The sequence below is a fragment of the Microcaecilia unicolor genome, chromosome 4 (genome assembly GCF_901765095.1).
Source record: "Microcaecilia unicolor chromosome 4, aMicUni1.1, whole genome shotgun sequence".
NCBI lineage: Eukaryota > Metazoa > Chordata > Amphibia > Gymnophiona > Siphonopidae > Microcaecilia > Microcaecilia unicolor.
Window position 1 is genome coordinate 177204685 of NC_044034.1, and position 27946 is coordinate 177232630.

Sequence of the window (27946 nt, forward strand, 5' to 3'; positions counted from 1 at the left end):
CAACAGCTGTTGGGAAGCCTAAAGAACGCCAGGTTTTCTGCCTTTTCTTACCTTTAAATGATGAGCAGTTGTGTACAACTTCCCACAGCCATCATAGTCACAGCGGAAAGCTTTCTCCCCAGACTGCTGTGTTTTAGCCGCTACTCTCGCCCCGTGTCCTTGCAAAACAATCTATGATAATGCAAACACTTTCTTTTAGCAGAGATGTATAGTTTTCTTCACAAGTAGATCAAAGAAACCATCTGATTTGAAGAAACCAAATTTAGCAAAGTCCAGGTTTCTCCAAAGTCACTCAGATGCTTATTACTGTCTGTAATGGGCAGAATATGAATCTGTAAAACAGAGGTTGTAAAGAGTGCTAGCAAAAAGTCAAGTTAAAAAATGAAGTAAATGGAAATATATTGTAATATTAAAAGTATTGCACCAAGAAGTACATATGTATACATATTGGACACGTGGAGGGGCATTTTAAAAAGGTTGTCCAACTCAGAACGTCACAAATGGGCATCCATCTTGTATGTATTTCAGAAGAGGATACAGACTTTTCTAAAATACAAGGGAGATGGACATATAGGTGCTAGAAACATCCAGCACAAACATCATTTTACAAACTGAAATGTCTAAATTATGAACCCGGAGGGGGAACAAGGGACATGGATGTCTGTATAGCAGCATAGGAGCATCCATCTTATAAAATGGCCACACAGATATCCATGCAGAGCAGAGGGGTAGCCTAATGGTTAAAGCAGTGGGCTGAGCATCCTACATTAACATACCTGCATTTTTTTCTCATGTTCACTTTCGCCCATCATTCCTGCATCGCCAACACCTTCATTCCCTTCAATTGATACCTGACAAAAAGGTTTATATATATATATATGTTACATATATGTTTTATCAGTAAGAATTTGTGCCAGTCCCGTGGATGCAGCAGAAACTCAGGTATCCTCATTATTGTACAAACACCTTCTCAATATCTAGGCAGACAATTTGTGCTCAGTTGAGCAACCTGAATCATTAAGAAAAACGTTGGCAATTATATCAGTAAAGACATCACTGTTTCCATCAATACTGATGTTAATAGGAAGGAAGCCATCATTAACAATATATTTAAAAAAAACCTCAATTTGTGTCTGATTATAGAGACCACACCTCTGAAAGGATATCAATACAGTGCAAAAGGTCCAGAAAAGAGCTATCAAAAAGATAAACTAAATACAGGGCCCAATATTTAAAAGGATTATGTATTTACTACCCCCCATTAAATGTTGGCTTAATAACTTTATCACATATCCCCTAGTCTTTCTACTTTTTGAAACACTAAACAATTTGTGTTTACCCATTCCACTCCATTCAGGATTTTACAGATCTCCTGTATCTCCCCCTCAGCTGTCTCTTCTCCAAGGTGAAGAGCACGAACCTCTGTAGCCCTTTATCATATGAGAATCATTCTATCCCCTTATTCATTATGGTCACCTTTCTCTGTACTTTTTTTTTTTTTTTAATTCTGCTGTACCTTTTCTGAGATGCAGCGACCAGAACTGCACACAATAGGCAAGATGAGGTTGCAACATGGAAAAATAGAAAGGCATTATAACATTGTCTTATTTTTTTATTACCCTTTTCTTAATAATTTCTAGCATTCTGTTTGTTCTTTTGGCTGCCAACACACACTGAGCAGAAGATTTCAACATGTTCACAATGGCACCTAGATTCTTTCTTGAGCGGTGACGTCTAAAGTAGAGTCTAGCATCATGTAGCTAAAATTTGGGTTATTTTTCCCAATGTGCATCACTTTGCACTTGTTCACACTACCATTTGAATACCCAGTTTTATAGTCTCCTGCAATTTTTCACGATCTGCATACAATTTAACATCTTTGAATATTTTTTCCATTGGCAAATTTGACTGTCTCACTCATTGTTCACATTTCCAAAACTTTTATAAAATAAAATATGAAAAAGTATCAGTCACATGTTCAGATCATTGTCACACACCACTATTCACCTTCCTCCGTTGAAAGAATTGGCATATAACACTTTTCTCCGATTTCTTTTAACCAGTTCCAAATCCACAACAGAACAATGCCTCCTATACCATGGCTTTTTAATTTCCTCAGGAATCTCTCATTAGAGACTTTGACAAAAGCTTTCTAAAAATTTAGATACACAAGATCAACCTGCTCACCTTTATCCACGTTTATTCAAGCCTTCAAAAAAAAAAAAATGCAGCAAATAGGTGAGACAAGACTTCCCTTATTTAAACCCATGTTGACTGTTTCATTAATTTTATCTCTGTGTTCAATAATTTTGTTCTTTATAACAATTTCTACTATTTTGACCAGAAACAATGTAACCCTCACTGGTCTATAGTTTCCCAGAGCACTTCTGAAACCCTTTAAAAAAAAGAAATGGTGTTAAAATCAGCCACCCTCTAATCTTTAGGTACCATACAGTCTTAATGAAAACTTACAGATTACCAATAGCAGATCTGAAATTTTATTTTTAAGTTCTTTTAGTATTCTAGGGTGTGTAACATCCAGCTCAGGTGATGCATTGATCTTTAGCTTGTCAATTTGGCTTATTACAACTTCCAGTTTTACCTAGATTTGTTACAGTTTTTATGAATCATCACCTTTAAATATGATTTCTGGTATCTTTCCTCAGCAAAGAATTTAGTCTCTCCACAATGACCCTGTCCTACCCAGTGCCCCTTTACTCCCTCATGATCTAATGCTCAGTCACTACAGTAAAAGATCCTCTGGCTAAGAGGCACACAGATCTGCCACCTCTGAAATGCAGCTCAGGTGCTCTCTACAGCCAACTGGTAGATGCTACTTTTGCTTAATAAATTGAACTCCCTCCCCCAGTAGTTGTAAATACAGCATCAAAACCCCAATAATTTCCAAAGAGCAGGAGTTGGGTATGGAGCCCACAATTCCAGCACAGCCATGGGTGGGTCAACCTTGCAAAGAGACAATTAACCTTTCCCAGGATCTCAAGAGTCCTTTTTTGACAGGCAAGTCAGAAAGGTATGGCTTCAAACTCTCAGGAGACAAAAGATTCAGTCTCAAATTTGACTTCTTTTGCAGCTTCAGTCTCTTCGGGCATGGGACTTTATATAAGTGTTAGGGTCCGGTCGGATCACGTGATGGTGTGAAGTTCAGTAGAGGCGGATTGCCGAAGCTCCTGGGATCTAGCCCCTTTCAGCATCAAATTGACAGATTAAACGCACCAAAAGCTTCCCAGCGGCGAAGAAAGGTTGATGGACAGATATTTAAGCAAATCTCCCGCTGGGATGGCTGCAAAAACGAAAAAAGAGAAACATAAGGGCGGCGGAGAAAACAAAATGGCGGACGAATCGACAGCGTCAGGCTCAGCCTTCTCTGAGATGCAACTGGGGCAATTGACAACGGCGAGCGAAAAGGCACTGGAGCCGCGGTGGACAGCACTCGATCACAAACTAGATTCAGTCCAAACAGCGCTGGACGGTCTGGGCATCAGGACCGGAGATTTGGAGACTCGGGTCTCGGCCCTTGAAGACGACTCCCGCGGGTTTGGCCCGGATGTCGCGCGCCTCCAGCAGCAGGTTAAAGATCAGGCGAACCAGCTGGAAGAGCTGGAGAACCGTTCCAGAAGGAACAACATCCGCATCGTGGGGCTCTCTGAGGCACTGCCCGATAGGCATCTGGAAATTTGGCTAGAAAACTGGCTCTCAAAGGAGTTAGCGCTCTCTGATTCTATGGGCCCAGTAGTGATTGAGCGGGCACATCGGATTGGACGGAGAAATGGAGATCGTGGCAGGCCCAGGGTAGTAATTGCAAAAATCCTCAACTACCGGCATAAGCTGGAAATCATGCAAGGATTTAAAATTAAAATGGAGCAATTGAAACACGACGGGCGTAATATTTTAATATTCCAGGATTTCTCTCAAGGGATACAAGAACAGAGAAGGAAGTTTCACCCGATATGCACTATGCTTGTACAGAAGAAAGTGCGCTTCGCACGCCAGTATCCGGCACAACTACGGATTTGTATCCAAGGCTCCTGGTGGACTTTTAAGACTCCAGCAGAAGCAAAAACAGTGCTTCAGGAGCAGGACTTAATAGAGGCAGATTGAGCCAGGGAGAGATACAACACCTGAAAAGGTTTGCAGTTAAATGAAGTGAGTTATGTTGGTGTTCACATGGTTACAAGGGGTTACGGGTCCCTAGACATGGCGTGATCTGAATTTCATCCCCAAGTTGTTGGTAGGATGGAAAAAGGGTTAGTAGTAGAGAAGGGGGGGGGGGGGGTGGGAGGGAGGGAGGGAGGGTAGAGAAAGGGGGAGGGGAGATAATAAAGGTAAGGTAACAATAGATGTTGAAGAGAGGGGCAAAGTGTCGACCGTAGGGCCAGGTAAATTAGGTCTGAGCCCTATTGACTGCACAGTGACAGTTCCTAAGGGGACAAATAATTCTATACGGATAACGGGCAGGGAGAAGCAGGTCCCCCGGGGGGGGGGGGGGGTAAGAAAAAAATTAGAGGTACAAGAAGGGCATATTAACCTATATGCTCTACAACATCCAATAACATAATGCCGGCAAGGATAATTACTTGCTGGCAGAGGCACAGGCAGCTCCTTGTGACTCTGGGTAAGTCACTTAACCCTCCATTGCCCCATGTAAGCTGCATTGAGCCTGCTATGAGTGGGAAAGCACGGGGTACAAATGTAACAAAAAGAAAAATAAATGTGGGGGGCATTAGTTCCCCGGTGAAAAGAACTAAAATTCTAACAGCCCTGAAACGGCACAAAGCAGATATAGCGTGTCTGCAAGAAACCAGACTCACAAAGAACATGCTAATTTGCAGAGGTTTTGGGTGGGAGAGAGTTATGCAGCAGCTGCCCAGGGAAGGAAAGGGGGGGGGGGTGGCAATACTATTTCGAAAGGGCCTACCATACAAAGCTAAAGTACTAGCAAAAGGGGCACAAGGGACCTATATAATACTGCAGGTGTGGCTGCAGGGCCTGGAATTTATTTTAGTAGGTATCTATGGGCCTAATGCCTATGATCCTAACTTTCATAAAGAAATAGCAGCCCGCTGCTTAAACTATAAGACAAAAAATGGTTAATATTAGGAGACTAACATGGTAATATACCCTATGTTGATTGCACTAACCCCGCTTCGCCACACTATTCGGGACAACGGGCGCAGGAATTTCATACATTCCTGCAAACTCTCAATTTAGTAGATGTCTGGAGAACACTCCATCCCGGGGAACGAGACTATATGCATCAGTCCCGGGCCCATGGAACGCTGGCGAGGTTAGATTACATACTAGTAGAGAGGGCAATACTAGCATACTAGGGTGAAAACGGCAACAATTGGCCCAGAAGAAATATCTGACCACACACCGGTATGGCTCGATTTAGGAATCCCAGCAGATGAGGGGGGAGGGAGGGGATGGAGGTTTCCCAATTACCTAAGTGCAGATTTGCAATTTCGGGAATACGTTACTGTGAAGTGGGAAGATTATGCCACAAATAACGCAGAACATGCACAGACACAACCTGAGTTATTTTGGGCAGCCTCGAAGGCTGTACTTCGGGGGACATAATAGCATATAATTGCATAAGGCGGAAAAGAAGAGCGCAGGGTATTCTACATCTAGAACAGCAAATGAGAAAGGCAAAGTGCAAATATATACAACATCCCACACAAGCTACCCTAGAGAATTTAAAAGTGGCAAGTGTAGCACTCAATACACTACTACATGAACAAGAGAATAGGTCTGCCCTCTTTTTAAAGTATAAGCTGCAGAGATTTGGGAATCGATCAGGCAGGCTTTTAGCCAGAATTATTAAAAATGGGGGGGGGGGCTCAAGAGCGGTGACAATGCTGAAGGGTAAAGATAACAAGCCTATTACAGACCGAAAAGAAATAGGGAAAACTTTCACGGAATACTTTACTGCCCTGTACTCAGGGGAGCATGGGCCACTACCTAAAACAGCCTCAGAATATCTTCAGCAAGCAAGCTTACCTCAACTGACACAAGCTGAAATAGAGGGGCTGAATAGCCCTATACATTACAAGAGCTTCAGGAGGCAAGTGAAATCCCTCAAACAACATTCTGCCCCCGGGCCGGATGGCTTTACTGGGACTATTACAAGATGCTTCCCCCAGAAGCCTTGGTAGCGCTGTTGGAATAGTACGGACAGATGATTGAGAAGGGGGCAATTCCCACAACATACAAATACAGCGTAATAACACTAATACCGAAGCCAGGGAAGCCAGCTGAAGAAGTTGGTTCTTATAGACCAATTTCTCTATTAAATTTAGATGTTAAGCTGATGGCAAAATATTGGCAGAAAGGTTGGCCCAGGTCCTCCCAAGAATAATAGGCTCAGAACAAGTCGGATTCGTAAGACGCAGGCAGGCAACCCATAACGTCTGGCAGTGAACAAGTCGGATTCGTAAGACGCAGGCAGGCAACCCATAACGTCCGGCGGTTACTGATGGCAATGGCCGCTTGTGGGGAGGGAAGAAGACCAGCAATGGCTGTAAGCCTTGACGCTGAAAAAGCGTTTGATCAAGTGCGCTGGGATTTTTTATTCTCCACACTGGCGGCTATAGGAATACAAGGGTGGTACCTACAAGCGGTAAAAGTGCTTTATAACAGCCTGCAGGCCAGGGTGATCCTCAATGGGGTGAGCGAAGATGAGTTTCTAATTGGTAAAGGTACGAGGCAGGGATGCCAGCTGTCACCCCTACTATTTGTAATTACCCTAGAGACATTGCTTAGGACAATAATGGGGAGGTCGGAGATAGCGGGGGTGAGGTTGGTAAATCAAGTAATAAAAGTCCTGGCCTATGCAGATGACTTGTTGTTGGTCATGACTGACCCAGATAATTCCTTGCCCACACTCTTGGAAGAAATTGCACAATTTGGCTCTTACTCTGGGTTTAAATTAAATTTGACAAAGTATACGTATTGGATATAGACCCAGATAGACAGCAAGGACAGTCAAAAAAAAATACCTATACAGAGAGCAAAGGGGAAAATTAAGTACCTGGGGGTATACATCCATCAAATCTTACGAAATTATATGAGCAGAAATATTAAGAGTCTGCTTAAAGAAGTGAGATTACAAGCCTGGGCGCCTCTGCCGCTGTCATTGGGGGGGGCCGAATAGCCTTGTACAATATGATGCTGGTACCCAAATGGCTGTATGTTTTTTCAAACTATACAAAATAATATCTATAAATGGGTAGATGAAAGACGTCTGAATGCAATGATTCAGCGTTATTTGTGGGGGGGGGGGGGGGGCAAAAAGAACTAGGTTGTCCATAGAAGCTTTACAGACGACCTGTTGAGTATGGAGGGCTGGGGCTCCTTAGCATAAGATTTCTGAATGTGGCCAGTGGCATGAGACACATTAATGATTGGTTTCGACTAACACAAGAGTATTCAAATACAGACTTAGAATTGCAATTATCCCCGGGAGTGCACTTTAGTAATTACCTACATGTAACAGGGGCCCGTATACCTTATGTTTTGAAACATATGATGCAAACAGCTAGGGCAACATGGAGGTGGATATGTCGTCTGCACAGGTTTTCTCCAAGATCCACGCCATTTCTGTCGATATGTGACAACGTAACTTTTGCACAGGGCAAACTGTATTCAGTATTTCACAGATGGAAGGAAAAGGGATTGGAAGTATCTGCTGCACGCGGTTGATGAAGAAGGGCGCATGAGAAGCTTTTCGGACTTGAAAGAAAAGTTTGCCCTGTCGGAAACGGAGCTATTTCACTATGTACAGTTAAAACATTATATAACTTCTCTGCCCTGGGAGACGCTGAGGATGTACAAGAGGAGCGTTCATCAGCTTTTTCATTGGAAGCGCAGGATAAAGTTCCATTGACCTTTTATCACAGACATATTAGAGACACAATACCTGAGCCGGATTATGTAAAATTGGAAGGGCAATGGCAGCTGGACCTAAGCGAAGCAATAACAATTGAACTTCTCAAGTCTTATGTTTTAACAATCCAGAGAAGATCACAGTGGGCCACACATTTATTTATTTATTTATTGCATTTGTATCCCACATTTTCCCACCTTTTTGCGGGTTCAGTGTGGGCTTACAATATGATATAAATGATGGAAATACAATTTGTTACAACTTGGTTATGGATTACATTGTGTAGATATTTAAGCGAGACAGTCAAGTAACGTTAAGGAATATAACAATGGAACACAGACATTGAAACATTGGAAGGGACAATGGGAGGCTTAAAGGGCAATATTAAGGATGAAGACATATGGTATACATATTTTCTTTGAGTGGAGGTATGAGTGATGTGAGATTACGGGGAGAGGATTGTAGAATTGGATGTGTGATGCATTAGTGAACAGTGAGTATGACTTTATGTGTTTTGGCTCTTTCCGTATGTTTTTTCAAAAAGATGGGTCTTCAATACTTTGCGGAAGGAAGTTTGTTTGTGGATTGTTCTTAAGTTGCGTGGCAGTGTATTCCAAAACTGCGTGCTTATGTGAGAGAAGGTTGACGCGTGTAGCGTCTTGTATTTCAGGCCCTTGCATTTGGAACATTGCAATATAAATTTAGATTTATATATTATAAATTATAAATATACATATATATATATATATAAATATACATTGGGAACAGCAATATAAATTTGTATTTAGGTTGAACTTCCCACTTCTCCTCTTTCCACCTAAGCCCACTTCTCCTCTTCCCCCACTCTCTATCTCAGTTGATGGCACCCTCATCCTCCCCGTCTCATCTGCCCGCAACCTCGGGGTCATCTTCGACTCCTCCCTCTCCTTCTCTGCGCATATCCAGCAGACTGCCAAAACCTGTCGCTTCTTCCTTGTCAACATCAACAAAATTCGCCCTTTCCTCACTGAGCACACCACCCAAACTCTCGTCCATGCTCTCATTACCTCTCGCCTCGACTACTGCAACTTGCTCCTCACTGGCCTCCCACTCAGCCATCTATCCCCCCTTCAATCCATTCAGAACTCTGCCGCACGTCTTATATTCCGCCAGAACCGATATACTCATATCACCCCTCTCCTCAAGTCACTTCACTGGCTTCCGATCAGATACCGCATCCAATTCAAGCTTCTCCTCCTTACTTACAAGTGCACCCGGTCTGCTGCTCCTCAATATCTCTCTACCGCTCATCTCCCCCTACGTTCCTGCCCGCAACCTCCGCTCACACGACAAATCCCTCCTCTCAGTACCCTTCTCCACCATTGCCACTCCAGGCTCCGCTCATTTTGCCTTGCCTCACCCTATGCCTGGAACAATCTTCCTGAATCCCTACGCCAAGCCCCCTCCCTACCCATCTTCAAATCCTTGCTTAAAGCTCACCTCTTCAATGCTGCATTCGGAACCTAACCTTTCGAACATTTAGGTTGCCCCAATCTGTCTGACCTTTCAGATTAACTGTACATTTGTCTTTTAGATTGTAAGCTCTTCGAGCAGGGACTGTCCTTCCATGTTAAATTGTACAGCGCTGCGTAACCCTAGTAGCGCTTTAAAAATGTTAAGTAGTAGTAGTTGTACATATCACCCAGACGGGCACTTCATATTGGAACGTCACCATGGGGATCCTGCCTGAAATGTGGATACAGTGGGGCGACACTGGGACACATGTTTTGGGCAGGTCCCGGGATTCTGTGATTTTGGAAAAACTTAGTACAATATATATCAAGGCTGTGGAATAGCAAATGGACATGTGAACCCACAATGCTTTTTGGACGATTAACGTTGGGACACCCTGTCCCAAAGGGCTATAAGGCATTCACCAACAAAGCCATCATAGTGGCAAGACATGTTATTTTACAAGAATGGTTGTCATACAGTGATCCCACCATATCTAAATGGAGGGCACAGATGATTTACATATTGCGTATAGACAGAATGGGTGTGGTGGATATGAACTCTAGTGCAGGAGAACTACAGACGATATGGGCACCCTTCTGGAATACACTTACCTCTGCAGCCCGAAGTTACCTACTGAATGTATGAAAGTTTGTTTTTTTTAGAATGGGGGGTGGGGGGAGTAGGTAGGGGGAAGGGGATGGGGGGAAAGGAAGTAAGGAGAGCCTGAAGATGAGGTAGTTCCTTAATAGAGGCAGCATGCTAAGTTTGAAGAGTACTTGTTAAAAGAACAAATGACATAAAGGTAGTGCAAGAGAAGTTTGGGTAAGGGTGGATATGGAATAGGAGGGAAGGGTGGTGGGGGTAAAATTAAAAATGATTGCCAATAATGTATATGTACGATGTTGGTTAATGCAAACAGTTTCTTAAGTGTTTTGTACAAGGTTGCTTTTTATGGTTTGTCTAATAAAGAAGATTTAAACATAAGTGTTAGGGTCCATGGTAGCCACTTTGGATGTGATTCCTTGAGTGAGAGCAAACATGAGACTGTTTCAGCACTCTGCTGAGCTATTGGTCACTTACCTCTCAGGACTACAATCAATCACCTTCCCTGGACTCCTCAAGTTGGGGCTCAGCATGACATGGTGGCTCCAGTCATACCACCTTCAACAAGGTACTTCTCTAGCATTCCCAGAGTGGATAGTGGGCCTATTAGGCTGGGGGAGGGGCTCATTGCAATCACAGTGCTCAGAAACAACGGTCTCCCAACGAATCATCATGGTCAATCATCTTGAACCGAGATCTGTTCGTAGGGCATTTGCTAGTCTGATTTAGGGGAAACCCATGAGAGTTCTGTCAGACAATGCAACAGCGGTATCTTATAATTAACAGGTAAGGGGGAACCCTGAAGGCTCGTCTTCGTTAACAGTGGACAGAGAACCATGTGTCAACAATCTTGTCAGCACACAGGGCAGAAACCCTGAACACTCAATTGGACTACCTCAGCAGGAACTCTTTTCATCCAGGGGAGTGGGAGCTTTTCATAGAAGTATTTTCCTTTATCTTGACAAAATGGGGCTTTCCCCATCCTGGAACTGATGGCCAGGAGGTACAATGTCAAAGTTTCCAGATTCTTCAGTCATCAAAGAAAATACAGTTAGGAAGGCCAGTACACTCTTAATTCAGCCTTGGCTGCAGAGCTCCCTGTTTATGTGTTCCCCCCTTGGCCAATGATAGGCAGAGTTCTCTACCTGGTCACTCATCATCTTGGACGAGTAGTTTTCATAGCTCCAGACTGGCCCAGGAGACCATGGTATATGGTTCACAGTCATCTTCAGAGATATGAGTTACTGTGTTTTCCACTTTGCAAGGGACTTCCCTCCTGAGATCCAATTCAGATGGAAGATCCATCTTCCTTTGGTCTTACTGCTTGACTCATGAAAGGTCAAAGCTGAGAAAGAAAGGTTATGCTGATAATGTTATTACAACCTTGCTCCACTCTAGAAAGAGATCTATTTCAGTTGCCTATGCTAGGGTTTGGAGAATCTTTGAAGCATGGTGCTCTGAATGGGTTATTTCTCCAATCAGTTTTCTTTGGCCCAAATTTAAGAAGGGCTTAGATTTGAATTCTCTGGAAGTCCAATAGTAGCTCTCACTTGTTTTAGAGGATGTATCCAGAATTCGTTGGCGTTGTACCCAGGTGTTGTCTATTTTTTCAAGGGAGTAAACCAGTTAAAGCCTCCTCTTCAACTAGTTTGCCCGAGTGGAGTCTTAATTTGGTGCTTAAACACTCTAGAAATTTCCATTTGAGCCTCTTAGGAAAGCTACATTGAAAGATCTTACTCTGAAGTCAATTTTCCTGGTGGCTATTACTTCAGCTAGATGGGTATCTGAAATCCAAGCCCTTTCTCGTAGAGACCCCTTTGTTTCACAGAAAATGAAATTTGAATCCTAACAGTTCCCTCCTTTCTTCCAAAGGTGGTTTCGTTCCACTTAAATCAGTCTTTGAATCTCTTCCTTTTCCCAAGAAGAGTGTGCAAATTAGTATGATTCCTTGAAATTACTAGATGTTCATCACATTCTCTTGAGATGCCTAGAGGTTGCAAGCAAGTTTCATTGGTTCACTTGTTTGTCTTTAATGCAGGCCCCTAAGAAAGAGCTACCTGCTATGAAAGCCACCATTGCTCATTGATTGAAAGAGAATTTCTTCAACATATATTTTGGCGGGCAAGCAGCAGCCCTGGACTTTGAAGGCTCACTCTAACAAAACAGTTGCTACCTTGGGTGGAATCACAAGTGGTGATGCTAGAAGAAATTTTCAGATCAGCAACATGGCCTTCCCTTCATACCTTTTCCAAACATTACAGGCTGGATGTTTTGGCCAAGAAAAAAAGCTTGCTTTGGTGCTCTTAGCAAGGGCATCTAGTCCCCTCCCAACTTCAGGAGCTGCTTCATTACATCCCACACATTCTGGGCTGATCTGTTATGCATGTTAAGGAAGGAGAAATAATGTATTACCTTCTAATTTTCTTTCCTTAAATCCAAACAGATTAGTCCAGAAACCCAACCTTCTGTTTTATTTCTGTGTGTATATTTCAGTGCCTAAGACTTATCTGTTCAGATACGAAACCTTTGCTTTAGTTTCAAAATTTGCAGTTTATTTGTTGTTCATGGTTTATCAATAGGAATGAAATGTTTGTTACTATTACATACTGCTGCTTTCTTATAAAAATACTGGTTTGGAGGGTTAAACAGTGCCCTTTATGGCAGAGCTCAGCTTGTACTCTATCTCCACTTGCTGGTAGATGGGCATAAGCCACAAGTTCTGGACTCCTCTCTTGGAACTAAAGGATAGAAAATTAGCAGGTAAGACCCAATTTCTCCTTTGACTTCAGGACCCGATTAAACACAAATAGGTCTGTAAAAGAAAAGATAAGAAGCAGGAACTCAGAATACACACACTCTGCTCAATTATATTTCTGGTTTCTTAAAAGTTAATGGTCAAATCTATTGAAACCTCAAAATCGGAAACCTCAAAATCTCAGAAAAATTTAACAATACCTTAACAGCACAGAAGTGGCCAATTCCATACTCTGAATCAGCTGACAAACCATTTTTTTAAATTTCAGGTGACAAAGTATATGAAGATTTCAAACTATGACAACGTAATTAAAGTCACTATCTGGATCCTTCAAATCATAGCCTCTGACCTATGCTAGAGGGTGAAACAAATCTGAGCACAAATTATTTTTAAGCACATTTTTACAATGAGGGGCACGTTACTATGGAAATAAAAACATTTTCCGAGGGCACAGTTTCATCTTGAAATTTTATAACTTGACTGACAGAGGACCAACTGGAGAGAAACTGGTGGGGTGGGGGGGACTGGTAATGAAGAGTGGTTGACTGTTAGCCTAGTATCTACAGTGTTGAGACCTCAACTTGATAAAGGTCAGGGCTGGTGTTACATATGCTGGGGCCCTGGGTAGAAATGTGAAAGGGGATCCCCAAACTTGTCAGAAGGCTGTCTCTCCAGCCTCAGGCAGGCTTGGGAACCCCTTGTAGCATGAGGGCCTAGGGTAATTGCCCTGGTTGCACCCCCTCCCCCAAACACCAGACTTGATAACAGTAAGTTTATTTTTAATGTTTAACATTTTTTTTGATGACCAAGAACCAAACATAATATATGCATCAAATATAATTGCATCATCAACAATTTTCTCCCCCACCCCTCCCAGTAACTGGTAGAACACTAACAGAGAAAGCATACATAAAGACCTGCCCCCCCAACCCTCCCCTTCCTCCCAGGTGTGCTGGTCAAATTTCCATGAATAGATGCAAACCCCATTCGCACCCTCCCACTGACTATGATGAGCATGGAGAGAGTCCGTGTCTAGTACCCCCTCCACACCGCTATATGGAAGCTCAACCTCCATAGCACCAGTACTATCCAAGGAAGAAAAATATTCTCAGCCTCCCATTGTCTCCAAGGACCCTAGACCCACACAGGGCTTACTCACATATTATTCAAAAATCATACAACACTTCCCCTGGGAGACAATGTTTGTAGATATTGGCCCCAATTCGTAGCACCAGTATTATCCACGAAAGAAAAATATTCTCAGCCTCCCATTGTCTCCAAGGACTCTAGACCCAAATTCGTAAATACCAGTTTTAGCGTTTAGGTGAGCCCTTTGCATCTCGAACCTTCCACACCACCAGGAGATGAACTTAATTTCTACAGTGCCAAAAGTTAGGTGGGTCTTGAGAGGCCCAATACTGCAGAATACTTTTTCCCGCAACCAAGCGGAACTTTCTTAGAAGTAAATTTGCCTGTCCAGAGAAACCTATAAAAGCCCCCAGTCGATCCAGAAGTACCTGATCAATAGAACAAATGTCCACTCTACCCAGCACAGAAGAAGAGTAGTCCACCAGGTCATTCCAAAAGCTCTGCACCAAAGGACACTTCCAAAGAGAATGAATAAGAACTATCTTCGGAGGTGCACTTCATGCAGAGATGCGAAAGTGGTCCTCCTACATGATAGCCAGATACATCACGCTAGGACAGGAATTCTCCTCAGATTAACATATCCCAGCCCATAAAGTCTCTCCCTATGTCACAAGCCCAGTGCTTCCGAATATCTCTTGTCTTTTGAAGAGGTCAGCCGGAGCAATACCTTCTGTGCACCTGAAATACTAATTCCCCTCTCAGATATGGCATAAAAAAAGGCCCACAATTTCCTCCTCAATTGCACGTAGAGCGGCTCTGTCGCCAATGAAGCTATATAATATTTGTCCCGACAGTATGCGAACCACCAGGCCCCCCCCCAACTTTCCGCTGGAGTATCAAGATCTCCCGACTCTCCCAACAGTTGTTCCAGACACATCACCCCCTTACTTTCCCAAGATCTATCTTGAGTAGAGTGGTGTGGTAGCCATGTTAGTCCACTTTTAAAGGTAATCAATAGAAATCAAACAAAATAAAACATGGAAAAGAAAATAAGATGATAACTTAATACATGTATTAAGTTATGTCCAATAAAAAAGGTATCATCTTATTTTCTTTTCCATGTTTTATTTTGTTTGATTTCTATTGATTTTCCAAGATCAAGCTAAAATTGTCTCGCCCCAGCTGAAAAGAAACATTCCCTCTAATCAGAAGTTGATTAGTTACTCTGGGATCCCCGCCCAAATCCCTCACTGATATCCTCCATATCGCCCGCATTGGGGGAAACAAGAGTTATCTGTCTATGTATTAGAGAGCTGTTGCAGTACAACAATGAAAAAAAGGAATGAGGGGCATAAAAGACTCGTTCAATGTCCACAGGGTTAAAAAACGGGACTTCCCATACAGTCAATCTCGCAAGTGACGAAGAAGACAAGCCCAATTATATAATTTTAGCATCCCCAGCCCACCTTGGGCCCAACCTCTGAACAGCCACATGAAAATTTCAATTTAGGTTTTTTGAAAGCCCAACAGAATTTGGAAAAAAGCCGCTGTAGAATCCTACGGTCCCTAACAAATAAATAAAACTGCCAACATCTGTAGCAACTACAGCCACCTGGGAAAAAGAACCATTCGCAAAACACCGATAAGTGCAGCTCTCTCTATCCCTCCAAGCAGGTACGCTTTGCATCCCAATAAGTGAGACGCATTGATGTTATAAAGGGAAGATACATCCATTGCTAGTTAACTCCCATATATTTGAAGTGACAGCCCGCCCACTTCAAAGGAAACCAGTCCCCCCATAATTGATATACTTGTGCCGATGAAGCTAGTGCCTCAGATTTATCTAAATTCAGACGGAATCCTGCATAGTCTCCATCCTCGCGCGTAAGTTCTAACAGGGACGCCAGAGAATGATGTGGATTGCAAAGACGGACCAAAATGTCATTTGCAAATGCCGCTAATTTAAACTGGTAGGGACCCACTCTCACCCCCCTGGACATCTGGTGAGTTCTGTATATCTCTAAAAAGAGGATCCACAATTAAAATAAGTAACAGGGGAGACAAGGGGCACCCCTGCTTTGTGCTCCTCAAAATCGGAGGGCAGTCAGCCAGGAGCTTTGCACAAGGTGAGGAGTACAAGCCTTCACTGCTGACACAAATCTACCTGTGAACCCATATGCCTGCAAGGTTGCAAAAAGAAATTCCCAATTCATGCGGTCAAAGCCCTTTCCAGCATCAAAAACTGATCAATAAGGGAGGGACTTATCCTGGTTTACTGTGGTGTTCCAGGGAGGCCAAAATCCTTCGGAGATTTTTAGCTACCGTGTCTCCCTTTACAAAGCCCACCTGGGAATCATGGATCAGATGTTGCAGAACCCGCACCAGCTGTTTGCTAGGATTTTAGCAAGAATTTGGAGCTCCTTGTTCAAAAGAGATATTGGTCTATATGAGCCAGGGAGTTGTGGGTCTCTTCCCGGTTTCGGGGGTAATATAACCTTTGTTGTATTTAACTCAGTTGGCATTGCCTCAGCATCCACCATAAGATTAAAGACATTTACCAAGGGAAGCACCAGCCTCTTCACCCAATAGCTTATAAACTCTATTCTAAAACCGTCCTCCCCAGGGGTCTTCAAAGAGGGGCTCTGCGGAATCACGTTAGGACTTCATCAGGATGAAAAAGGGCATTCAATTTTTCCAGATCTGTAGCCTCGGATGAATAAGGGCGTTCAGGAAGGCAAAACTTGATATGCTAAGTATATATAACCAGGCAACCCCTCATCAGGTGGGAAGGCATAAAGCTGCTGAAAGTAACCTTGATTAATCTAGCATATCTCCGCATCAGAATGCACCTCCCCCCCCCCCCCCCCCCCCCCGTCTGACAGTAGTAACAAGATCTTTTTGGGACCTCCTATTATTTTATCAGCTTAGCTAACAGACGTCCCCGCTTACTGCTATGTCGATAAAGTTGGTGCTTATAGTAGGCTAGTGATTTAATTGCCCTGGCATGTAATAGCTAGTTCAGCACAATCTGAGTTTCCAGGACCTGCTGTCATATGAGTTCCAGATGGGTTCTACCATAACATTGACGCTGGGTCTGCAACTGCCACGTCAGGCAATATTTCCTTATCCCGAGCCGTCTTTGCATGGCTAGCATAGCTGATAATCTCCCCCTGGAGTAGCCTTAGCTGCCTCCCAGTAAATTAAAGGTTGATGCTCATAATCCATGTTATGGGCCCCGTACTCTCGCCCAACTAGACTGCAATTTCTCTCGGAACTGGGGGTTGACAGTCCAACCCAAATCCACGCATGGTCCGAACTATTCTGTTAGAGAGGTCCAAGAACAGAGATGAGGAAAAGAGGAGATAATCTACTCTTGACTGGGTGCCATGTACCCTGGACAGGTGAGTATAGTCCCACTCTGTAGGGTGAAGAACTCTCCATGCATCCACCAAACCAACTGTCTACAGAGGTTGGGCAGACCTTGGACAAATTTATCTGCTCTCGCCCCTAGGATTATGAGATTTATCACCCCATCTGGGTCACAAGTTGCATTAAATCCCCACTCAAAATCAGAGGGGAAGCACTATGTCTAAGTGCACGTAGTTATCTACCTGTAACACCCCGGTCAAAAGTGTTAGGGGGGTACAAGTTACACAGCACCAGCTCTCTCCATGCTACAGACACTAAGCAGCCCAGGTATTGACCACCCGGAGAGCTACACCCCTTTTGTTCCCCCCAGAGTAGGGGTCGCATATACATTCCCCTACCCACCACTGTTTTAATTTGGCACTCTCCAGTGCCATCAGATGTGTTTCCTACAGGAGAGCTACATCAACTTTGTGCCTCTGAAGCTGGTATAATATCTTAGACCTTTTGACAGGTGAGTTAATGCCTCCCACATTCCATGTTACTATCTTCATAAAGTAATATCATAACTTAGATATGTAAAGTATCCATCAGTAAGTACAAGAGGGGTTATCCCAGCCTACAACACCCCCATCAAACACTTCATCCCAGCCCCCAGAGTAGATCTATAAACACAAAACTGGTAACATTCATGATTTTCTTCCTTAAACTCCTCTCATAACTTTTAACACACCAGACTTTTCCCTCCCTCGTCTCCCATCCCCACAATCAAATCCCCCCTCCCACCAAATCCCTCCCTTCCAACCCCTTCCCAAGTACGCTGCTTTTTAACATATTTATAAATGATTTAGGAATGGGAGTAACTAGTGAGGTAACTAAATTTGCTGATGACACAAAGTTATTAAAAGTTGTTAAATTGCAAGAGGATTGTGAAAAATTACAAGAGGACCTTACAAGACTGGGAGACTGGGTAACTAAATGGCAGACGATGTTTAATGTGAGCAAGTGCAAAGTGATGCATGTGGGAAAGAGGAACCCGAACTATAGCTACGTAATGCTAGGAGTCACCGACCAAGAAAGGAATCTTGGCGTCGTTGTTGATGATAAGTTGAAATGCTCTGCTCAGTGTGCTGCGGCGGCTAAGAAAACAAATAGAATGTTAGGTATTATTAGAAAAGGAATGGAAAACAAAAGTGAGGACGTTATAATGCCTTTGTATCGCTCCATGGTGTGACCGCACCTTGAATATTGTTCAATTCTGGTCATCGAATCTCAAAAAAGATATAGTGGAATTAGAAAAGGTACAGAGATGGCCATTAAAATGATAAAGGAAATGGGATGACTTCCCTATGAGGAAAGGCTGAAGCATCTAGGGCTCTTCAGCTTGGAGAAGAGACGGCTGAGGGAAGATATGAAAGAGGTCTATAAAATAATGAGTGGAGTGGAACGGGTATAAGTGAATAGTTTGTTTACTTTTTCCAAAAATACTAGGATTAGGGGGAATGCGATGAAGCTACAAAGTAGTAAATTTAATACAAATCGGAGAAAATGTTTCTTCACTCAACGTATAATTAAACTCTGGAATTGGTTGCCAGAGAATGTGATAAAGGCGGTTAGCTTAGCAGGGTTTAGAGAGAGTCTGGATGGCTTCCTAAAGGAAAAGTCCATAGACCATTATTAAATTGACTTGGGCAAATCCACTGCTTATCTCTGGGATAAGCATCATAAATGTATTAAGCTTTTCTGGATCTTGCCAGGTATTTGTGACCTGGATGGTCACTGTGGAAACAGGATACTGGGACTGTTGGGACCTTTGGTCTGTCCCAGTGTGGCTGTACTTATGTACCCCCAGAACTTCCAACTTTCCCTATAGTAAGGGTGAGCACTAAAGATGCCTACCCCACTCAAAACCAAATGTCAAAATTACCGTAACTAGCCAGCCCATTACAGCCTATTGTCTCATCAGCTAAGCAAAAAAAAAAAAAAAGGGGGGGGGAACGATAAGAGGGGAGGCAGTCGGTATATGTGAAGTCATTTCCAGTACATCAACCAGCCGGACCCAGAAAAAAAAAAAATCTCAGCAGACCAAACCGCATGAAAAACAGCCTCAGGTCCTCATAGCTGCTGGTTCCAATTCCATAGTAAGTTCCTCTGGAACATGGCAGATATGTGAAGTCAGTTCCAACAAACAGAACCACTGGAACCGAAAGACATATATATACAGCTGAACAAGAAAGGGCCTCGGTTCCTCATGTCTGCTGGTCTGGTTCCAGCTTCTCCTCTAGTGGTTGAAAACAATTGTCCAGCATCGCCTCCATAACTGTAGCCACCGCTGCAGGCCCACGTCGAACTCAGAGTCTGTCTCGCTGGGCGCCACCATCTTGTCTTCAGGCACCCTTGTGCGCGGCATGTCTCAGGGAGCAAGTCTTAGTCCTCATAACAGACAGATCGACAATCACTGAGGAACTGGGGACCAGGGATACTTGAAGGTAACAATTCAGAGGTGAAAAGGGATACTATATCCGAGAAACAGCAGAGTTTAATAAGTAGGGCGGCAGGAGAGTCGAGTTCAGTGTCCTCTCTCCAGCATGGTGTCACATGACCTTATAAGTTTATTTTTAATAGGTGAAAAAATTGTAGAGCACCCCAAACTCAGGCATGTGCATAGTGTATTCTTATTTTTTTTGTACAGATTCCTGCTATAATCTAAGTAGAGGAGTGTGGTAGCCGTGTTAGTCCACTCTTAAGGTTATCAATAGAAATCAAACAAAATAAAACATGGAAAAGAAAATAAGATGATACCTTTTTTATTGGACATAACTTAATACATTTCTTGATTAGCTTTCGAAGGTTGCCTTCGTCAGATCGGAAATAAGCAAATGTGCTAGCTGACAGTGTATATAAGTGAAAACATTCAAGCATTACTATGACAGTCTGACAGGGTGGGAGGATAGGGGTGAGTAGGAGGTATGCATGGGGACATCAAAGCATATCATTGATATTCTAACAGGATGGGTGTGGATAGGTGAGGGGTGGGGTGATCAACAGAGAATCTGCTACAGTACAAGGAGAAAAAATCCACAGACAGAATCCCCCTTGTAGTGACATACAATCCAGAGCTGGAAAAACTGAGGAAAATCATAAGAGATCTACAGCCTATACTCCAGGAGGATGAATTACTGAAAGAGATATTCCCATCCCCACCAGTACTGGCCTTCCGACAACCACCCAACTTAAAACACAAGCTAATCAGAAGTAAACTTCCATCACAGACTGAAAAGGAACAGAAGGCACACTTCCCTGTAATTTATCCAGTTGCAAACTATGCCAAAATATTCACAGGACCCCAAAGTCATCCACAAAGGAAAGATATTCAACATAAAGGGATCTTTCACTTGCTCATCTTCCAATGTGGTATATATCATTCAGTGTAAAAAATGTAACGAAGGATGCTATATTGGAGAAACAGGCCAGATGCTTAAGACAAGATTCAATTTACATAGACATCACATGAACAATGCTGGTGCCAGTAGTGTTCCCACACCTGTTGGTCAACATTTTACAGGACCAGGACACTGTACCAGTGACTTCACAGTGAGAATCCTGAAAGGTAACTTTAAAACCATACAAGAACGTAAGACCTTTGAAGTCAGAATGATTGAATATTGTAACACCCAACAGAAAGGACTTAACAAGGATCTGGGGTTCCTAGCCCATTATAAACCATAAAGCTGTATGTCTCTGTTGATCACCCCACCCCTCAGCTATCCACACCCATCTGTTAGAATATCAATGATATGCTTTGATGTCCCCATGCATACCTCCTACCCACCCCCATCCTCCCACCCTGTCAGACTGTCATAGTAATGCTTGAATGTTTTCACTTATATACACTGTCAGCTAGCACATTTGCTTATTTCCGATCTGACGAAGAAGGGCAACCTTCGAAAGCTAATCAAGAAATGTATTAAGTTATGTCCAATAAAAAAGGTATCATCTTATTTTCTTTTCCATGTTTTATTTTGTTTGATTTCTATTGCTATAATCTACAAAGCATATAGCTCCAACTTCTAAAACAGGAGAAAAGGAGGAGTGTTAATTCAAACCATATTTATGAGCATCCAGTGGTGTAAAGCCTTCTTAAGCAGCTCTTGCAACCACAATACTACTTCTAAACAGGAAGGAGGACTATTTGCAGCTGTTCCCATATCTTCTGAGGTGAAAGCCATGCTCTAGGGCTCTTAATTTGAATTTGTGTCACTGTGAGAACCATTGTCTCAGGTACTCACAGACATGTAACTTTTTCTGATGATTCTTCCTTTTTTTTTTTTTTTTTAAACAAAGTGTCTGCATGTTTCCTAAGATGGGATATAAACAGCCTTCACCAAGTTCCACACACAGACAAAGAACATTGATCTTATAACCACATGACAACATGCACTCAGCAGAAAAGGGCCAGCTCTACCTTTGCTGCGTACTGCTCCAGTGCACTGATGGTGTCTGGGTCAATTGAAGCATCTCCTGTTTGAAGTCCTGCCACTGTACCGTCAGCCTGAATAGCTAAGATTGTATCTGTCTGTGGGACTTGAACTGCATGGTGAATGTAGGCAGTGGTGCCATCCTCCAGCTGGACTGCTTGCAGTGCATTCTGATCATAGCTGTCTGAGAAAATACATTTATAGTAATGTTAGAGAGGAAATAGTATAGTGTTACCAAGGAAATGGACACTGACGCATTCCTACAGAACAAGAACTGCTGCACACTGTACCATGGACGTAGTTTGGGGGGGGGGGGCGGGGGGGGCATTGCCCCCCAAAATGAGTCTTACCCAGTGCTTTTTTTGTGCCGGTACTGGCGGGCAGCGGTAGTAAAAGCAGCAAGCAGGCAGGCAGACTCAACTCCGCCCTTCGCTTCCCTGCCCTCTCTGCGTCCCGCCTTCCTCTGATGTAATTTCCTTTCGGGCGGGCCGGACGCTGAGAGGGCTCAGGGCAGGGAAGTGAAGGACGGAGTCAAGCCTGCCTGCTTGCTGGTTTTACTACCGCCGCCCGCCAGTTCGCCGCCGCAACTTCGGTACTAGAGAGTGGAGTGGAAGTGAACCAGTCTATCTAGTCCACTGTAAGGAAAGGAAGCCATTTGGTAAATCTGTTTCCACTCCCCCGCGCAGCCGTTGCCGTTCACTCAAAACACAGCAAGCAAACCTGTGAGCTGCTGCATCCACGTTGTCGTTCTTTATTGTTGGTCCATCTTTAACAAGTCTAACACTGTTTTTGTTGGGTAGGCAGTGCCTTACAAAGTGGAGGAGAAAATAAATAATTGCACTAAAACAACTTCAAAAATTATTGTACCTAGTAGAAACAGCAATTATAAATTCTGTAGTTTGTGCTCATTTTTCTTCACTGTTATTCTATACAATTCAGATGGCCAGATTTCAGTGAGAATATTCTGTTTCCTGGTGGGTTCATCTTAACTGTCTGGTTGTAATCTGCCTTGGTAAGCCTAGTGTTTATAAAGACAATGGAATATATTAAAATTAAATGGAAGTAGAATTAAACTCTCCTTTCATTGGGGCACATGGAATCACATCCTCATCTGTTTTGTAGGCTTACCCTGAACATGGATGGGAGGGGAGGGCAGGGGAGAGAGGAGAGTTGCTGGACATGGATGGATGGTTGGAGGGGAGGGCAGGAGAAATGTTGGAGGGAAGAAAAAACAGAGGAAGGAGACGCACACAGATGGAGGGGAAGGGAGAAAGGATAAATGCTGGACTTGAATGGAGAAGAGGGAAGACAGAGAAAGGAGATGCACAAGGATGGTGGGAGGGGAGAGAGTTGAAATGCTGGACATGGATGGAGAGGAGGGAAGAGAGAGGAAGTGAGATGAACATGGATGGAGGGGAGGGGGAGAGGAAAAATGCTGTACATGGATGGAGGGGAGGGAAGACAAAAGAGGGAAGCTGGCAGTGGCGCGCGCAGCAGGAGTACAACCCCGCGCACATTTGTATTATGCTTTGCCAGGGAGGGAGTGAGCGAGCGAGCAAGAGAACGAGAGGCAGAGAAGGAAAGGGAAGAGCATGTAAGTTCACGGTTCCTCCAGGCTGTCAGTAGGAGAAAGAGCGAGATGGAGATGCTGCGAAGGGGGGGGGGGGGGGGTGAGACGCTGGATAGAATGAGGAAGGGGATGGAAAGAAACAGGATGGGCAGGGGAGAGAGGAGAATTGCTGGACAACAGGGATTGATGGAGGGGATAGGGGAGAGAGGAAATTTGCTGGAGATGGATGGAGAAGGCAGGGATGAATGGAGAGTTGCTGGACATGGATAGATGGAGAGGAGGGCAGGGGAGAGAATAGAAATCGCTGGACATGGAGCGGAGGGCAGGGGAAGGAGGAGAATTGCTGGACATGGATGGATGGAGTGGAAAGGGGAGAGAGGAAATTTGCTGGATATGGATGGATGGAGGAGAGGGCAGGGGAGAATGGAGGGTTGCTGGACATGGATGGAGGGAAGGGCAGGGGAGAGAGCATTGCTGAACATGGATGGATGAATGGAGGGAGCAGGGGACAGAGGACATTTGCTGGATATGGGTGGATGGAGGAGAGGGCAGGGGAGAATGGAGAGTTGCTGGACGGATGGATGGAGGGGAGAGAAGTCAGGAAGGAGATGCACATGGATGAAGGGGAGGGAAGAGAGGAGAAATGCTGGACATGGATGGAGTGGAGGGCAGGGAAGAGAGGAGAAATGTTGGACAAGCATGGAGGGAAGGAAAGACAAAGGAAGGAGATGCACATGGATGGAAGGGAAGGGAGAGAGCAGAAATGCTGGACATGGATAAAGGGGAGGGAAGACAGGAAGTAGATGCACATGGATGGAGGGGAGTGAGGAGAAATGCTGGATATGGATGGAGGGTGAAACTGCCGAGTTTAAGGGCTGGTTTGGAACACGTTGAGGGCAGATACTGAAACTCGAGGAAGGATAGGGATAGGGCTAGGAAAGAAGACACTGCATAAAACAGAAGACACTGGGACCAAAGCGAATAGAAAAACTAAATGATCACACAACAAAGGTAGAAAAAAGAATTTTATTCAGAATTTATTAATTGGAATATGTCAGCTTTTTTAAATGTGCATCTGTGATATTTTGCATGTAAGTTTCAATTTTTCTGGTTTTGCTGCATGCTGAGTCTGACTTCTTGAGTTAACTTTCCAGTTCAGTATTTTGCCTTCATATTTTTTTGATTTCTAGTTCCTTGTGTCATGTCTGTTGTGTCATGTGTTTTTCATGTGTGATCAAGATGCAGTATTCTGCTAGCGTGTAGTATTTGCAGCCCTTTTTGTTTTGCTTTTTTTTCACGAGGTAGTGTATTGGTGTTTTAGAGCCTGGTGTAATTACAGTCCTTCCTTTTCACGCATAAGGTTGTAGCTCGTCCTGTCCTTGGAATTAGTGCTGTTATGGTTTGGTAAGGTTATGAGTGTGTTTTTGCACAAGTTTGCAGTGGACAGATTGTGTGTTGGCCTTACTGAGGTGGCACCAAACATCTGAAAGGGTGTACTACTACTACTATTTAGCATTTCTATAGCGCCACAAGGCGTACGCAGCGCTGCACAAACATAGAAGAAAGACAGTCCCTGCTCAAAGAGCTTACAATCTAATAGACAAAAAATAAATAAAGTAAGCAAATCAAATCAATTAATGTGAACGGGAAGGAAGAGAGGAGGGTAGGTGGAGGCGAGTGGTTACAAGTGGTTACGAGTCAAGAGCAATGTTAAAGAGGTGGGCTTTCAGTCTAGATTTAAAGGTGGCCAAGGATGGGGCAAGACGTAGGGGCTCAGGAAGTTTATTCCAGGCGTAGGGTGCAGCGAGACAGAAGGCACGAAGTCTGGAGTTGGCAGTAGTGGAGAAGGGAACAGATAAGAAGGATTTATCCATGGAGCGGAGTGCACGGGAAGGGGTGTAGGGATGGACGAGTGTGGAGATACTGGAGAGCAGCAGAGTGAGTACATTTATAGGTTAGTAGAAGAAGTTTGAACAGGATGCGAAAACGGATAGGGAGCCAGTGAAGGGTCTTGAGGAGAGGGGTAGTATGAGTAAAGCGACCCTGGCGGAAGATGAGACGGGCAGCAGAGTTTTGAACCAACTGGAGAGGGGAGAGGTGACTAAGTGGGAGGCCAGCAAGAAGCAGATTGCAGTAGTCTAAACGAGAGGTGACAAGGGTGTGGATGAGGGTTTTGGTAGAGTGCTCGGAAAGAAAGGGGCGGATTTTACGGATGTTGTAAAGAAAGAAACGACAGGTCTTGGCAATCTGCTGGATATGAGCAGAGAAGGAGAGAGAAGAGTCAAAGATGACCCCAAGGTTTTGAGCTGAGGAGACAGGGAGAATGAGAGAGCCATCAACAGAAATAGAAAACGGGGGGAGCGGGGAGGTGGGTTTGGGGAGGAAAATGAGAAGCTCGGTTTTGGTCATATTTAATTTCAGGTGGCGTTGAGACATCCAGACAGCAATGTCAGACAAGCACGCTGAAACTTTGGTTTGGCTGCAAGGTGAGATATCAGGGGTAGAAAGGTAGATTTGGGAGTCATCAGCATAGAGATGGTAGGAAAAGCCATGGGATAAGATTAAAGAACCAAGGGAAGAAGTGTAGATAGAAAAGAGGAGGGGACCAAGAACAGAACTCTGAGGTACGCCGACAGGCAGAGGGATAGAAGTAGAAGAGGATCCACCAGAGTGAACACTAAAGGTGCGGAGGGAGAGGTAGGAAGAGAACCAGGAAAGGACAGAGCCCTGGAATCCAAGTGAGAACAGGGTATCGAGAATATGCTATGATCGACAGTGTCAAAAGCAGCGGAAAGATCAAGAAGAATGAGGATGGAATATTGACCTCTGGATTTAGCCAGTAATAGGTCATTGGAGACTTTAGTAAGCGCAGTTTCGGTTGAGTGGAGAGGGTGAAAACCAGATTGTAGTGGGTCAAGAATAGCATGTGAGGAGAGAAAATCAAGGCAGCGGCGGTGAACAGCACGCTCAAGTAAATTGGAGAGAAAAGGAAGGAGGGAGATGGGTCGGTAATTAGAGGGACAAGTAGGGTCGAGTGAAGGCTTCTTAAGGAGAGGTGTGACCACAGCATGTTTAAAGGCAGCAGGGACAGTCGCAGTGGAAAGTGAGAGGTTGAGAATGTGACAGATAAAAGGAATAAGAGCAGGAGAGATGGCATTAAGAAGGTGGGTGGGAATGGGATCAGAGGAACAGGTGGTACATTTTGAGGAAGAAAGGAGAAGTGTAGTTTCCTCAATAGTAACTTCAGGAAAGGAGGAAAGGGAATGAGGGGAAGGAGAGAGAGAGAGCCTAAATCATGACACACTACCTCTTGAAGGATCTACATATAGAGCCTATGCATTTCTAAGGTCAACACTGGCATGGTATGGGAAAGGGAGTGGGGAAATACTACTGGAGACGAAGAGGGAGTGCTGGGTAAGGAGGAAAGAAGGAAGGAAGGAAGGGAGAAAGAGCTGGCTTGATATCTCATACATTAAATGTGTTGATGCCGTGGCACGCATGGATTTTAAGGATGCATATTCTGGGTGTAGTTTGGAGAGTCCAAACTAGTCATGCATCTGCTATATTCAATAAAACACATATTTAAAAAAAACTTTCTCCGGTAGCATTTACACCTGCTCCTCAGCTACCTGCTCATTTGGACATGGATTTTACACTAGTAACTGATTGGACAATTGTGCTTACCAACACCTCTAAAATTTAAAAAAAAGTTAATTCAATTAATTGCTGGATTTCATAAGACTGCACGTACAAGAGAAGTGATTTATACCACAATTGTGGTGAAATCAGCATCTATGCAAAAAAAACAGAAGAAACCTGTCTTCGCAAAAATCAGATGACAAACAAAACAGCGAAGATGACTCAAAAAATTCAAGATGACGACGCTTCTAATGTAAATTCAGTAAAACCAAGGTTATTGGACATAAAAAAATATATATATAGAAAGTTAAAAATTTTAATAAGGAGGTAGGTGAGTGAGACTCGACACAGCTGTGTTTTGGCCTATGAGGCCTGCATCAAGAGTCTATCAAAAAACAACATATACAACACATTTAAAAATATAGAAATCAAAATAAGAATGGCATATATAGACATACTGTCCATATATGCCATTCTTATTTTGATAAGACTCCTGATGTAGGCCTGATAGGCTGAAACACAGCTGTGTCGAGTCTCACACCTACCTCCACATTAAAATTTTTAACTTTTTATATATATTTTTTTTTTGTTTCATGTCCAATAAACTACTACTACTACTATTTAGCATTTCTATAGCACTACAAGGCGTACGCAGCGCTGCACAAACATAGAAGAAAGACAGTCCCTGCTCAAAGAGCTTACAATCTAATAGTAATAAACTTGGTTTTACTGTATTTACATTAGAAGCGTCATCTTCTTGAATTTTTTGAGTCATCTTCGCTGTTTTGTTTGAAATCAGCATCTATACATGTATTTACTGATATGTGTAAAGCCATGTGTGATGTCACTTTTTTAGGACATGTAATTTTGTAAAAATCGATGCTCCTGCTGTACATGCCTGCAAATTCAGATTTGCTAGCATTGTTATACATATTTTTTAAATGGTTCCATATTCAGCACAACCTTTTTATAAAATTCTCAGGGAAGTGTAAATATACCAACCTGGACATCCCAATTCATAACTAGACATCCTATGAAAAATGGGG

General features: G+C 43.5%; 1 protein-coding gene across 7 annotated transcripts in view; it reads right to left on the reverse strand.

Moving 5' to 3' along the window:
* The window catches only part of ZNF143 (zinc finger protein 143), a 229103-nt gene that overhangs the window by 129474 nt on the left and 71683 nt on the right, over window positions 1-27946 (reverse strand). For all 7 annotated transcript variants that reach the window (XM_030201000.1, XM_030200999.1, XM_030201006.1 and 4 more), the window contains 3 exons: window positions 21679-21875; window positions 777-851; window positions 52-171 (listed from right to left, as the gene is read on the reverse strand). In XM_030201000.1, coding sequence (XP_030056860.1) covers window positions 52-171; window positions 777-851; window positions 21679-21875 — 392 coding nt within the window. The remainder of the gene's footprint in view (window positions 1-51; window positions 172-776; window positions 852-21678; window positions 21876-27946) is intronic.